Below are 16,055 nucleotides of genomic sequence, written 5' to 3'. Positions count from 1 at the left end.
TTTATAATGAAGACTCCTGTATTTTACCACTATCTCCTGTTTATCTGTACATTCTCAAATTTCTCCGTATTTGTTGAAGAAATTAAAAAAAGGAAATAATTAGGCGATAAAATATCCGCTGATGGCAAAAATACTTCTCATATTCCTCAACAGATGGTGCTATTGCCGGTACTGCAGTATGTTGAGTGGTGGTTCAGGGCATAGAGCATTTGCCGTCCAATGAGGTGAACCGGCTTTAAATCCCATGACTGGCTGCTACGAATTCTACATCTGGCTTGCACTGACCGCATTGCTGATGTAAAATATCCTCAGTAGTAGGCGGATCATGAGTTAGAGTCCCCTTTGCCATCAGGCTAACCCTGGGAGGTCTTCGTACTTTTCCTCTTCATGTAATGTAGATGCAGATTAGTTCCATCAAAAAGTCTTCCATATACGCAAAGTTCTCCTAATACTTGATCCAAAAGTTCCTTTGTCTTCTGGATTGGGTTCAAAATTACAAAGCTACAGAGTTCAACATCAGTAGTTGTAAACCCTAAATTGGGTCGGCTGTTCAACAACGGTTATAAAATAAAATAGATTAAGTAATTATAAAAAATGGTTTAAAAACCTCTTCTTTAGATTAAGATTTATATACATATTTTTTACTTCGCTAAATGTATGTCCTTATATTATTTTCAATTTTGAATTTCTCTTTATACTTACATAATTATGCATAATGTATCAAAACTTTACTCGTAGCCTAAAAAATGTTGTTAGTGAAATCTCCGTTATTTTATTTCTACAATGTTGGCAGATATGAAAAATAAATTAATTAATTAAAGCAAAGTGAAGCGAAACGAGAAATTTTTTTATGTACGTAAATCTAAGGGAATCATTTTTCACAATAACCATTCTATTGAACTGTATATCTGACTAAAAAAGTTACTTTTGCCATTTGTTCAATAAGTACTCACTTTTAAAAAATTTTTAAACGGCCATTAATTTTTTATTTCTTACAGAATTATTATAAATCAACAGTATATTAGTTTATATTTTTTATTATTGATCAGATTTTTATTTTATTTTAAAAAATACAGAAATCAAAAAACTTAAGTTATTTTTTGAAGCTTAAGACATTCTCCCTTTTAAATTTATTTAAATAAATTTTTTGATTTTTCTGAAAAAAGATATTTTAAGTATTTACTTTTGTACGTATAATTAAAGCTGAAATATTGTTAATAGTAATGATATATTTAAAAATACATGTTTTTTTAATATGCATGCAATACCTATAATGTATGCAAATGTGCAGTTTAAATACTATAAGGAAAATGGAATAGAAGTATATCAATATATAATGCTGATAAATAAGCTTTGTGTATCAAAAAGAAACAAAAATGATTTTGTGAGGCTATCTAGGGGGTTGTTGAGCGAAACGAGCTGGGGGGCAAGGCTCCCTTATTATGACTTCATTCATTTTGTGATAAGTTACAATTTTGAGTAATAATCATAATATCCATTCAAGCCCTATGTTTTCTCATGGTGCATAGCGTTTTTAAAAAGTCCTTGAAGGTGCTTATTTTCGTTTTTTAAAAGTTCTTTTTTTATTGGGTGTTTTTTAAAAGTGCTTGATTTTCTCTTTTCAAAAACGAGATTTTTGTTCTTTACCATGCCACTTTTTTTGTTCTTTGCCACTTATTACGCAAAAGCGTGTTTTTTACATTTTTCTGTTCAATGTTTTCACAATTCATTTTACATGTTTGATAAAATACTTGCGAGTCCGCATGTGCGTCTACTGAGCTGGGTTCTGTGAGATAGTTGCACTCTCATGTGCAACTCTGCTGCAAGATGCTTATTTTTTGTTAAAAAATTTGACTAAGCACCCTGTTGTTTGTCTAATTGTCATAACCTTCTTTCAACCTCTTGGACGCCGTATCATGATATACACAGGTCTCTTGCTACTGATAATACATATGAAGTAGGTGTAATCAAATATCGCTATTGATAGTGATAATTCAGATTAAATTCTATAATATCGCGACCATTATCGATAATATATCTAAAAGAATGGTAACATACCATCGCCAATATTATGCATAACGATAATTATTGAATAACGATATTGTGAATGCTGATAAATTTTGTAATGAAATATCAGCCAATATAAAAATGATAAAAATTAGTTATGTTAGGAAGAACTCGCTGTATAAGAAACCCACTTGGTTGCAGTGAATGTTTTTAGTGGTCCTGCTCGAACTGTTATTTTATACACTTATAGTGAACAGCTAAGAGAATGGTAGTTCGTTTATAGTGGACTCGATTCGTTATAGTTGTTCGTTTGTAGTGGACTCGATTCGTTATAGTTGTTCGTTTGTAGTGGACTCGATTCGTTATAGTTGTTCGTTTATAGTGGACTCGATTCGTTATAGTTGTTCGTTTGTAGTGGACTTCGCCGCTTCTTTTATAATTACAGTTGAACCTCTATTTAACGAAGTCTCTAAATCCCGATAATAAGTTCGTTATATGCAGAGCCGTTTTTAAGGATGGGGCCCCCGAAAAGTCTTAAATCTCATTGCATTAATTGTTTGTTTATTTTTAATTCTAACTTATTTATTGCTTATAACTTCCCCAGATCCCACTTTTTTTCTTCTTTTTTTAAAGTTTTATTCCGAGCTGGGCCCCTCTGAAACCCATTATTCTTTTTTAGATTGTCGGATGCTTTTCAAAATCTAATCGAAGTGCTAACAAATATAAAATAATTGTTTCTCTTCACTTTTCTAACCAAAAGAGCAATAAAACTCTCTTTCCACTGATGAAAATATCCCCACTTTCGTAGCTGCTACCCACAGAGTTGTCAATTAGCCTCCTCACTTTACACTGAAGGAAAATGCTTTCCTGACTTCGGAAATATCAGATATCCACAGAAACACTCTTTTGTCTGATTTCTGGTCATAAATTGCATGGAACAAAAATTTCTAGGGCTGTAAATAGGGAGAGGGTCAGTCTTGAGATTTCCGTTGTGTTACGTACGTTAGCGTTAAATTGGGCCTCGTTCAAGTCTAATTTTTCTTTCTTACAAAATTTAGATATTTTTTCTAACTTATTATAAAAGCTTTTTTTCACCCTTTAATCACCCTTAATGTTTCAACTAGCCTAATTGTTTAATTTACTTAATTATTGTAATTGATTTTACTTTGTTATTTTCCAAATTTATCGTACATGAATCCGTGAACTAGGAATTTCTATATCAAATTTTGGTAGGAAATGAAGAAGACATGAATTTTTCACCTTTGTAGGTAAGCAATTTTTTTTATTAAATCAACTTTGGTTGTTGTTAGGGAAAACATGGAAGGTTTGTGCAGTTTTTTTTTTTTTTTTGTATACATTTTTTAACACAATTATCTAATAGCTTATAATATTTGCTCCCAGTTTACATCAATATTTTTTACTTAAATTAGAAACTTGTTCAAATTAAAAAATATGTTTTATAAAAAAATTTTTAAGAGCTAAAAAACTGGGTTAAATCTTCTTACCAAAGGGTAATTTGACCCACTTTGTTCTGAAGGATAAGTATTTAAAGAACCAACAAACCAATTAGTAAGTGTATAAAAATGTGATAAATCTGTTTAAAGAAGCATCAAATCTAATAGTTATTTACTGATGAAATTTAAGAAATATGAAGCAACATTGTTAAAATGAATTGGGTAAACTAACCAGTGAAGTAACACTTAAGCTTCGCTTGCCTTTTAAAAAATCATATTAATATCAAATTTCGTAATTTTAGTTAAATGACAGTGTCAACATATTTGCTACTAATTGCAAATTATGTAAAAGAATTTTAGAGAACTTACATAATACTGTACTAAAGTTTTGGTGGTTCAAATTACAAGTAGTAAGAAGACCAAGTGAAGGAACAGCTCTTACCAGTAAAGGAACACTTAATTTTGGTTATTTTTTAATGCTCTTTATGAATTTATATGCCATACAAATTTCTAAAAACAAGCCTATAAAACAGGCCTATTCTAACATACAAATACTTGGAAAATGTTAACTTTTTTTGTAATCATGAATTGAAAAGTAAAGTTTCAACATATTAACACATACTGCTCATTCACTGGGAAATCTATGCCCAATAAAGGAACGTGCCTGTTCCTTTACTGGTTAGAAGTTGTTTTTTGTATTTTTAACATACTTTTGATGCAAAACTTCACTAAAGGTACAAGAAAATTTAAGTTTTCTTTTTTTCATTTTCATTAACTTCGAAAAACCCCAGTAAAGGAACACTTGTTCCTTCACTGGTTTTTCATCGTTTGATGATCCAGTGAATAAACACCCCTTATCTCAGTACTTGATTATGCTATGATGCTTAAAAAAAAAAAAAAAAAAAAACGTAACTTTAATAGCTATATTTTGAATTCTTATTTTCACAGTGAGAAAAATAAAACTATTACAAGCAATTAATTCCACTTCAAACATATAAATACAAACACTCACCTTATAACTTTTTCAAAGAAGCAAGGTGTTGCAGAGATAATAACAAATTTAAAAAATTTTCCAGAGACGTCTATTTAACCAGGTAATCCAAAACATTGCTAGATGACTTCCTATTGTTTGGCAGTAAGCTATTGTTACCAATCAATCTAAAGAAAAACTTTCAAATTCTTATTTTTAATCAATATATATGAAATGTTCCTTCACTGAGTAGTGTTCCTTCTCTGATTGGTTTACCCTATTAAGGTTAATTCAGTAATTTGAACTATATGGAGAGAAATATATCTTTTTTATTTATTTATTTGGTTTTTATTTTTAATATTTTGTGAATTTTCTTTTTTTTTGTTTGTTTATTTATTTAAATGGAGGCCACTATTCAATTCCCTCTTTGACAGGCCGGTCTGCCAAAATTCTTGATTTGGTCTGTTCTGGATGAAATTGAGGTAACAAATGTGATTTTATTTTAATTTTACTTACTGCTAATCGACAGAAACAACATATGATTTTGTTTGATAGAGCATTGAAATCAAATGATCATCGGCTAAACAAATGTTTAAACATGAGGGGGGGGGGGATTTTTAAACCTCCTCTTTGACAAAATTTTTCATGCTTCCCCTAAATATGAAATATGTTTAATTTGTAGTATTATATTTCGTACACAAATTAATTTATTTAGTTAGCTTGTGATTTTATTGTTTATTGATCATGTTTGTTTCTGGTTTTAACTCCTTGATTTTTGTTGTTATTATGAGTTTAAAATTAATAAGGCTTCTAGATCTTTTAATTAATAGGACTTTTAAATCAAAGTCGAAACAACTTTTTAAAATTGTAAATCGAAACAATGTATGAAATTTTGACACCTTTGTTTTTATTTTAAACGTGTGCATTTAATTTAATGAAATAAAAATAAATGAAAGAAATATAAATAAATGACTGGATAAAATAAAAAAACTTCGTTGTCATATCATCTCTTAAACAATTTGAGTATTAATAAATTATTTAAAAATAAGCAAATTTTTAGTTTCAGGGGTAAAAAAGTTTTTTGATTTGTTTTAAAGGTAATTATGCCCCATTAATCGATCATGAGACTATTCAATATCTGTTCCTAAGAATCAGAATTCTTTTTTATTTTACTTTAATATTGTAAAAATTATGTGTTAAATACTTTCATGTTATATGCTGCAGTTTTAAATACTTAAAAAATGACTGAAATTGTCAATTTAAAAAAAATTATTAATACAATTGAACATGAATTTAAATGACTCTACACGTTTTGATTTGCTATCTCATTTTATATTATCACAGTATTTAAAGCAGACAGTTGTTTGTGGGTGTGTGGATGATATAAGTAAAAGAGGCATACAATAAAATAAATAAATAAAATTTAGAAAAACACTTTAATTTCAGTTAATGCCCTCAATATTATATTTTTAAACTTCTCTCAAAAATGTAGAAAAAAATAATTGCCGCAAACAATTTGCTATTAAGTAAGAATGAAACAAGAATGATATTGAAGTATGCTGAATCATTAGTGAGACAGGTGGGATGAAAGGCATCGATACCAATTTGATTGAATATTAAAACTGGAAGGTGTTTCTAAAATCCGGAAATCTATCAGGCTTTAATTTTTTTTCTGTCACAAAATTTATCAGTTCCTAATCGTTAGATTTCAATATGGGTTATATTGACAGTCGGGGCCCCGGCGTAGTTTCGGCCCTGCTCACTAACCCTCGTGGTTGCTTCTCTTTAATCATTGCAGATTAAGAGGAAAAACGGTTTGGTTCCATTTTTTTTCTACAAAAATTACCATTCAATTGCCATTTACATTTTGAAGATGACTAAACTTAGGCAAATCAATAAAATTTGTACCAATTAATCAAACCAATCAACTCTCCTCCGAATGAGGTGCACCGAGTTCGAATCAAAGAATATATAAGTGAGAAGAAGACCAGCTCTCATAGGCCCCATGTAAACCTGTTGCGGAGGCAACGGTTACCTCCATCGAGGTGTGAAAGTATTGCTAGGAAAACAATCTGCCTCCTAACAGAGGGTCCCTCCGTCCTTACCCCGTAAGCAACCCCATTCCTCTCCGCTCCCAACAAACACCTTTCTCCTTGTCTCCCCCCACTCATGTAAACAGCTAATGTAAAGTGACTCAAAACCCGTCTGCTTTTGTTCTTTACAGACTTATATGGTTTTGAAAAAGGTTTACTTATTAAACAAGAAAAATATTTACTTGTGACGAATTCGTTAAAAAATAAATATAATTTATTATTTTAACATAGGTGTATAATTTAATATTCTTTGTTCGAACCCCAGTGATAGCTGGCCGATATGAATTCTACACCCGGCTTACACCGACCACTGTGCTGACGTAAAATGTCCTCAGTGGTAGACGGATTATAGGTTAGAATCCCCTTGCTGTGAGATTAACCGTGGGAGGCTTTCGTGGTTTTCCTCTCCATGTAACTCAAATGCGGGTTAGTTCCATCAAAATGTCCTCCACGAAGTCAAAAATTTCTTCCAATACTTGATCCTGGAGTTCTCTTGCCTGCTGGATTGGGTTCAAAATTACAAGGCTCCGGAGTTGAATATTAGCAGTCATAAACTCTAAATTGGAAGGGCTGTTCAATGACTGTTATGAAATAAATAGCCAGCGATAGCTTGGTTGGTAGATCTATGAACTCGTGTTCGTGAGAATGGGAGTTCGAATTTAGCCGGCCGAATAATACCCATATATAAAATGGTGACTGGTGCATGTTAAATCTATCGGGGTCACAAACTCCACCAAGTTCTCATAACTATTCAATGCCTCTGGGTACTGATCCAGGAGTTCCTTGTCTTCTGGATTGGTTTTAAAATTACAAGGCTATGTAGTCTAATACTAGGCTATATATTGGTAGTCGTAAACTCAAAATTGAGTCAGTTTTTCGACTGCGATTATAAGAAATAAAATAAAACTAATAATCAAATTGTATTTTCTTGTATTCTTTCTAACTCCTTGCATATTTTATACACACCAGCAAAGCAGAATTAACGTTAAGAAGATGAGAAAAAAGTTCGCAAAAAATCATTTAAAATTGCAAATAACATATTACATATATTCAAAATTTATATATAAAATTAAAAAAAATTCAAGCATTATTTGGCCCAGGAGAATTATTTAGGACAATTAGGCATAAAATAGTGAGAAACAGCAATCTCGAGGATAGATTTCCTAACATTGACATTTCATTTCGAATTTTTTTTTTTTTTTTTGTCTCTCATCATAACTAATTGAACGTTCATTCTCCAGACTAAAATTAATAAAAAATGAGTTAAGAAATAGTATGACTCAAGAAAGATTGAGTCGTTTGTCAATTATGATCATTGAATATGTCTAACAGGAAATTGATTTTGATGATGTGATAGAAGACTTCTCCTCTCAAAAAGCGCGTAAGGTATGTTACCTTGAATGTTCTATTAATTGTTAGATATACACGATGCAGTTTCGATATTCTACGCTACAATTTCCGACATCATGTATATAAACTTTTATAATTAATTTATATGTCTTTTACTCTTAAAATTAAAAAAAATTTATTCAAAAAAAAAAAATTTTTTTTCTAAATTTACTTATAAAGGGCCCCCAAATAATGACAGACCCTGGGCCCCTATAAACCTAAAAACGGCTCTGCTTATATGGAAAATTCGTTAAATAGAAAATTATTTTTTGAAATACTTAAACATAAAATGGGTTTTAAAATCATAAGCACTAGACATAATTAAAATAGCAATGATACACTTTTATCTTGTAAACTAGTATCTACTTTTTTATTTTTTAAATCTTAACCATAAAAGAAATCTGCATGGAAAACAAGAATAGAGAGCAAACTATCATCCAGTGTTATACTACTATCATGCTACATACATTTTCTGCTAAAAAAAAGCTAAATTTATGTATAAAATAATAGCTGCATTAAGTTATCTTATAAAAGCTATTTTAAGCATACATTACCTCATGCGTTCTTAAATTTAATTGCTACACTTCAATCTCAAAACAGACCTCACAAAAACCTTATTTTTTTGTAAATACAGTCTGAACTCTATTTAACGAAATCGCTAAATCCCGATAATAAGTTCGTTATATGGAAAATTCGTTAAATAGAAAATTATTTTTTGAAATACTTAAACATAAAATAGGTTTTAAAATCATAAGCACTAGACATAATTAAAATAGCAATGATACACTTTTATCCTGTAAACTAATATCTACTTTTTTATTTTTTAAATCTTAACCATAAAAGAAATCTGCATGGAAAACAAGAATAGAGAGCAAACTATCATCCAGTGTTATACTACTATCATGCTACATACATTTTCTGCTAAAAAAAGCTAAATTTATGTATAAAATAATAGCTGCATTAAGTTATCTTATAAAAGCTATTTTAAGCATACATTACCTCATGCGTTCTTAAATTTAATTGCTACACTTCAATCTCAAATCAGACCTCACAAAAACCTTATTTTTTTGTAAATACAGTCTGAACTCTATTTAACGAAATCGCTAAATCCCGATAATAAGTTCGTTATATGGAAAATTCGTTAAATAGAAAATCATTTTTTGAAATACTTAAACATAAAATAGGTTTTAAAATCATAAGCACTAGACATAATTAAAATAGCAATGATACACTTTTATCTTGTAAACTAGTATCTACTTTTTTATTTTTTAAATCTTAACCATAAAAGAAATCTGCATGGAAAACAAGAATAGAGGCAACTATCATCCAGTGTTATACTACTGTTAAGAATTGCCACGAGGCGGCGCTCATATCATATAACACATTATTATTCAGTTGCCATTCAACTCTAGAACAGAGAACATGCTCTTGTTACTCAAAATGATCTTGTCAATTTTATGTTATTAAGTTGTAAATAAATGTTTATGTTTGTTACAGTCCGCTACTTTATAGCTCAATATATCACGAACACTAAACAAAAAGTGGTCATCGCCGAGCACGAAGACAAACCGAACGCTTGTGGAAATTGAGTACGAAATCGAAACGAACAATGGCTTTGGAGCAAATAACAGTATTTAACCGAAAACGGGGTTATATACGAGGACAATTGACAAGGATTGAAAATGCACTTCAGCAAAATACTGATTTACCTGTAGACAATACGGACATCACTCAAAAATTATCAACTTTGGATAAACTTAGAACAAAGTTAGAGGATCTACGCAGCGAATGCTATTCTACTTTGTCGGATGAGGATTTGCCAGATTTTGAAGAAAGTTTAGATGGGCTGCAAATTGACCTCGAAACATGCGAGGTAAGCTTTCAAAAACTTTTAAATCCAAATTCTAATTCAAATGAAAATAGTTCGTCCTCTGGTAACTGTAAACTAAAATTACCGTCAATTAATCTTCCCGAATTTTCAGGTTTATATGTCGAATGGTTGTCATTCAAAACGCAATTTATGTCTTTAATTGACGATAACAAACAGTTGTCAGAACAACAAAAATTGTTTTACCTTCAGTCGGCACTTAAGGGTAACGCTAAACAATTAATTACGGTAAATGATACGTACAACAGTTTATTCGAAGCATTGAAAAAACGATTTGAAAATACACGGTTGCTAATTATGAGTCATATTGGTGAAATATTTAATTTTTCTAAAGTTAAATGTGAATCTGCGCCTAGTTTAAGACAGATGCTCGATAAAATTGAAAGTAATTTGCGATCATTAAAACAACTAGAATTAGAAACGAACCCTCTTTGCGAAGCAATATTAATTTATATAATTATTCAAAGAATTGATATTGACTCACGTAAATTATACGAAATGGAATTGGGTTCGGAATTACCGAGTTGGGAAAAATTTACGGAATTCTTAACTAAAAGATGTCAAGCACTAGAAAATGTAAACAGAAATTCAGGCGAATTTAAACGGGAACCAACCCCGAAATTCAAAACTCTAATGGTGAAAAACGAAAACAAAAATAATTGTTTATTAGGATGCATGGAATCCCACCCTATTTTCAGATGTAAAAAGTTTATCGATTCTAACGTAGATGACAGATTAAAATGTGTTGTAAGGAATAAATTATGCTTTAATTGTCTCGGATTTCACACAATGTCTAAATGTAAGAAAATTCATTTAAAATGTAAATCTTGTAACAAGAATCATAGTACAATGTTACACGGAGCGAACTTTTTCTTCGATAGACAAAATCAAAACAAAAATACGGGTGTGGCGCCAATGAGCAGGGAAGAAAGAAATAATTCAGTTTCGGAACAAGAAGTTACGCAATCACAAATGCAAAATGAAATTAATAACAAACCGCAAGAGGCACCATGTTTATATTCTTTTAATGTAAATAAAAACGTTCTTCTTTCTACAGTGAAAGTTAAAATATTGCAATCGAACGGAAAATATTTGCATTTGACAGGGCTATGCGATTCTGGAAGTATGAAATCTCTTATTACAGAAGAGGCAGCTAATTTATTGGGTTTAAAAAGATCGCGTTGTAGGTCAAATTTAATTGGATTGAAAAATACAGTATTTCCGATCACTGAGAAGATTTATTCGCGTATAAGTAATGATGAGGAATCATTTAGTAAGGAACTCGAATTGTTAATTTTGCCAGAAATAGCCGGAAATGTTCCTTCGGAAGAAATAAATATTTCTAATTTGAATTTACCCGAAAACGTTAAGTACGCTAATCCTAAATTTTATTTACCGCAAAAAATATCGATTCTTTTAGGAGGAGACGTATTTTATGAATTGTTAAAAGGAAATCAAATTCGATTAAGGGGTAATTCTATTATTTTAATTGAAACAGTTTTCGGGTGGATGGTTACAGGTTCGATCCCCTCTACACACCCACATGATTCCAAATGTTATTTCATACAGGACAATGTTGATGAAGGGTTAAATAAATTTTGGGAATTAGAGTCAATTGGGATAGTTCCAAATGATAATACAGATGAGGAAAGTACTGCTTTAGCTCTCTTTAAAAATTCTGTAGATTACAAAGAAGGGAGGTATCAAGTTGGGCTACCATGGAAACATGATTTTAGGGAATTAAACGATAACTTAACTGTAGCCAGAGGACGGCTAGATCATTTGATTAGAAAATTTGAGAGACGCTCAGAACTGTATGAAGATTATCGTGAAATTCTGAAAGACTATGAAAATCAAGGCATCATAGAGAAGGTCCCAAAAGACAAAGTACAAACAGATAAACCGCTATTTTATCTACCATTTTCCATGGTTTACAGAGAATCAGTCAGTTCTAGTAAACGAATAGTTTTTGATGCCAGCTCACATGAAGAAGGTGAACTTTCCTTAAATGACTGTTTATACGCAGGACTTAGCCTAAATCCCCTGATATTTAACATGCTTATATTTTTTCGTTTGAATGCTGTGGTGATCTTAGCAGATATCGAAAAAGCGTTCCTTCAAATATCGTTGAATGAGAAAGATCGAAATGCAGTGAGATTTCTTTTTCCAAGTTCAAACCCGGCCATAAGTGAGCAGTATGACATAAATATTTTTAGATTTTGCAGAGTTCTTTTTGGTGTCAACGCCAGTCCCTTCTTGCTTTCTGCCACAATTAAGGAACATATCAAAAAATATCAAGAGTTGCATCCCGCTACGACGAATATGCTCAATGAATGTCTATATGTCGACGACTTCATAGGAGCTCTCGACGACGTAAAATCTGCCTTTCAGATGTCGGACGAAGCCAAGAAAATTATGGCAGAAGCAAGCATGAATCTGTGTAAATGGAGTTCAAACAGCAAGGAACTAGTACAATTATGGAAAGATTGCGGGTTCGAAACCCATCCCATTCATTCGGAAGCCAATCCTATAGCCAATTTACACAAAGTTCTAGGACTGCCATGGCATGTGCATGAAGACTACATCTCTGTAGATCTGAAAGACTTGCTTAAATTCGATGGAAAAGAAAGCATTACTAAAAGAATTGTTTTAAGAACTATCGGAAAACTGTTCGACATATTGGGTTTTCTTAGTCCGTACACAATAAGACTCAAGTGTTTACTCCAAGACTTGTGGCTTAGAAAGTGTCCGTGGGATACGTCATTTCTAAATTACAAGTTCCTAGAATGATTCTAGACTCCAGTCTAGATGATGCCAAGGTACTTCAAATTCATGTATTTTCGGATGCCAGCCAAAAAGCATACGGAACAGCAGTGTACCTAAGAGTGAAGTACTGTGACAAAATCACAGTTAATCTTATAGCATCAAAGAGTCGTGTTGCTCCATTAAAGAAACTGACTCTTCCAAAACTAGAACTAATGGGTGCATTACTTGCAACCAGACTCGCCAAAGAAATAGAACAGATTGTAAAACGAAAAGGATCCCCAACAGTTCATTTTTGGACAGATTCCCAGATCGCATTGTTCTGGATCAAAGGACCTCATAATAAATGGAAACAGTTTGTTTCCAATCGAGTGAAAGAGATTCAAGCCCTTAGCAATCCTGAATCTTGGTCACACGTTCCCGGTAAACTTAACATTGCTGACATTCTTACGAGAGGAGTTAGTGCAGAAGTTCTTCTGAAAAATGAGGCCTGGTGGTCAGGTCCCGAGTTTTTAAGAAAAGATGAGATTTCAGTGTTTGAGTGCTCTAATTCCATTGCTGAAAACTCTTACCTTTCAGAGTTAAAAAAAGGTTCCTCTGTTGAAGAGGATATGTGTTTTGCTTTAACTAATCAAAATGTTATGTTTTATAATTACCTACTTAAAATTACCAATAATTTTTCTAAACTTGTTCGTATAGTTTCATGTATTTTTAGATTTATCTATAACTGTAAAAATCCAAAGAACAAGGCAGGTAGGTATTTAGATTCTGAAGAATTGAACAAATCCGAAACTTTTCTCTTAAAATTTGCCCTAAGTGAATATTTAGAAGAATTGAATGCTTTAATGAAAGGTGAGAATGTGAAAGGTAAAAGTAAATTGTCTTCTCTTAATTGTTTTATTGATAAAAAGGGTCTTATACGTGTTGGAGGTCGAATTGTAAATTCAAGTGTTAATGATTATACTAAACATCCAATTGTCCTTCCAGCAAAACATCCCTTAACCTATATGATTGTACATTATTTTCATTTGAAATATTTACATGTCGGAGCACAAACTTTGTTGTACTTAATACGTCAAAAATATTGGCCTGTGAACGGCAGAAATTTGTGCAGGTTGGTAATACACAATTGTGTTACGTGCACAAAAAACAAACCAGTTTTAGAGCAACAATTAATGGGTCAGTTACCTAAAGAACGAATCGAACCTTCTCCTCCATTTACCATAACAGGTATTGATTTTTGTGGACCATTTTATATAAAATTTAAAGGACAAAGGAAAGGTGTTTTAAATAAGATATGTTGCAATTTATGTATGTTTCTGTACTAAATCAATACATTTAAATTTTGTAAGTGACTTAACATCAACAGGGTTTATAGCTAGCTTGAAAAGATTTTTTTCTAGAAGAGGTAAGGCCTCTAAAATTTTCACTGACAATGGACGAAATTTCGTGGGTGCAGACGCTGAACTGAAACGGCTTTTCAAAATTATTAATTCACCAGATGAACCTTTGGCTCAATATTTTGCCGAGGAAAAAATCGATTGGCATTATAACCCCCCAAGATCACCAAATTTTGGAGGATTATATGAAGCCGGCGTTAAATCTTTTAAATTCCACCTAAAACGGATAGCGGGAAACTCCAATTTTACTTTGGAAGAATTCATTACAGTTTTAGCAGAGATCGAAGGAGTATTAAACTCCAGGCCATTGACTCCATTGTCAGCTGATTTCGAAAACTTTGATACCCTAACACCTGGGCATTTTCTTATTGGGAGACCCATCACTTCCATTACAGAACCCCAACTTGCAGATATCAATGAAAATAGACTCAGTAAATGGGAAAAGATTTCTAAAATTTCTCAAAAAATTTGGAGACTTTGGAAGAGAGATTATTTAAGTAATCTCCAAGAACGCCACAAATGGCAGTTCAGTAAGGATAATGTTAAAATTGGAACTTTAGTGTTGGTGAAAGAAGAGAATTTGCCAGCAACTAAATGGTTAACAGGAAGAATTGAGGAAATATTTAAGGGAAGTGATGGGAAGGTAAGAGTTGTAAATATACGTTTGCCACAAGGCAATATACTTAAAAGATCAGTACGCAAGATTTGTATTTTACCTATATATTAATTCTTGTGTTAAATTTTTCATTATAATTGTAAAGTTGAAATTGAGATTACTTTTATATATATTTGATGTTTTGTATGAATATTGTCAATTTTTCATTTTATTATGTAATAAGCATTGTAATTAATAATGATTGGATTTAAACATCCAATCGGCGGGGAGTGTTAAGAATTGCCACGAGGCGGCGCTCATATCATATAACACATTATTATTCAGTTGCCATTCAACTCTAGAACAGAGAACATGCTCTTGTTACTCAAAATGATCTTGTCAATTTTATGTTATTAAGTTGTAAATAAATGTTTATGTTTGTTACAGTCCGCTACTTTATAGCTCAATATATCACGAACACTAAACAACTACTATCATGCTACATACATTTTCTGCTAAAAAAAAAGCTAAATTTATGTATAGAATTATAGCTGCATTTATTATTAAAGTAATTTTAAACATACATTACCACATGTGTTGACAAACTTACTTTACCACATGCGCTCTTAAGTTCAATTGCTACAGATAAAACCCTTTAATTTTGTCCGAGTTTTTCGTTTGAAATGCAAACAAAAAGGGATTTTACTGCTTTCACTAAAAGTTAAGTGGCTTCGAAAATCAATTCAAGGTCATTTCCCCCGCAAATTGCGTTAACAAATTTCAAATGTTCCGAAATATTTTGGGAAAGTGAATCTGAAAGAAAAGTTCGTTTAATGAAAAATTCACTTCGCTATTTGGAAGTTATTTTACGAAGAAATTTCCAAAATGTTCTTAGTTCCTCGGGGGAAAAAGAATCGCAAAACGGAAGTTCGTTAAATAGAAGTCCGACTGTATTTAAATAAATTTAACGAAAGTTTTAGTCAATATATAAGTTCAAAGGTCAACACATATGTTTTTAAAGCTAAAAGTATATTCTTCGAAAGTTATGAAAATAAAAAACAAAAAGATAAACGTCTACTGAAATTAAAAACATAAGCTACGGTACAGAACCCGTTATCCGGAAATCAGAAAACCGGAACGAAATTCGATAAATTTTCCCGCCATTTCTTAAATAAAATTTCTTTTTCCTCATAAAATTTTAGGATTTTTCTTTCTTTTTTTAAAGATGTTTACCTTACCATCATTTTGAAAATAATCATTAGTGTATTACTTCATCGTTTTTTCTTCTTTTTAAGATTATTTCCAAATATATATATATTTTTAGTTGGGTTTAACACTAAAAAGACGGCTTTTTGTAGCGATTCAGAAAACCGGAAAAATCAGTTATCCGGAATAGCGATGGTCCCGATCGTTCCGGATAATCGGTTCCCTACTGTAATAAAAAATTTATTATAGAGAGACATTAAAATTTCGTTTTAAGAAAAAATTTGCTGCAG

General features: G+C 31.5%; 2 protein-coding genes across 2 annotated transcripts; both read left to right on the top strand.

Moving 5' to 3' along the window:
• The first annotated feature begins 9,522 nt into the window (after positions 1-9,522).
• LOC147809908 (uncharacterized) lies at positions 9,523-12,591 on the top strand. The gene has a single exon (XM_087162929.1). The coding sequence runs from the start codon at positions 9,523-9,525 to the stop codon at positions 12,589-12,591; it is 3,069 nt and encodes a 1,022-aa protein (XP_087019055.1).
• Positions 12,588-15,021, top strand: LOC147809907 (uncharacterized). Its single transcript, XM_087162928.1, has 4 exons — positions 12,588-13,177; positions 13,280-13,794; positions 13,934-14,607; positions 15,007-15,021. The coding sequence occupies exons 1-4, from the start codon at positions 12,588-12,590 to the stop codon at positions 15,019-15,021; spliced, it is 1,794 nt and encodes a 597-aa protein (XP_087019054.1).
• The last annotated feature ends 1,034 nt before the right edge of the window (positions 15,022-16,055 follow it).

This window comes from Parasteatoda tepidariorum, chromosome 5, assembly GCF_982258835.1.
Source record: "Parasteatoda tepidariorum strain Cologne lab strain chromosome 5, Ptep-v5.0, whole genome shotgun sequence".
Classification (NCBI taxonomy): domain Eukaryota; kingdom Metazoa; phylum Arthropoda; class Arachnida; order Araneae; family Theridiidae; genus Parasteatoda; species Parasteatoda tepidariorum.
This window is presented reverse-complemented; position numbering and strand designations above follow the sequence as displayed.

What these genes read in the sequence shown, in the direction of transcription:
- LOC147809908 (XM_087162929.1), top strand. Translation starts at nt 9,523, where the DNA reads ATGGCTTTGGAGCAAATAACAGTATTTAACCGAAAACGGGGTTATATA.
- LOC147809907 (XM_087162928.1), top strand. Translation starts at nt 12,588, where the DNA reads ATGATTCTAGACTCCAGTCTAGATGATGCCAAGGTACTTCAAATTCAT. An exon ending in TCCTCTGTTGAAGAGGATAT is followed by an intron (nt 13,178 to 13,279) that starts GTGTTTTGCTTT and finishes ATGTATTTTTAG; the next exon opens with ATTTATCTATAACTGTAAAA. An exon ending in TCCTCCATTTACCATAACAG is followed by an intron (nt 13,795 to 13,933) that starts GTATTGATTTTT and finishes TAACATCAACAG; the next exon opens with GGTTTATAGCTAGCTTGAAA.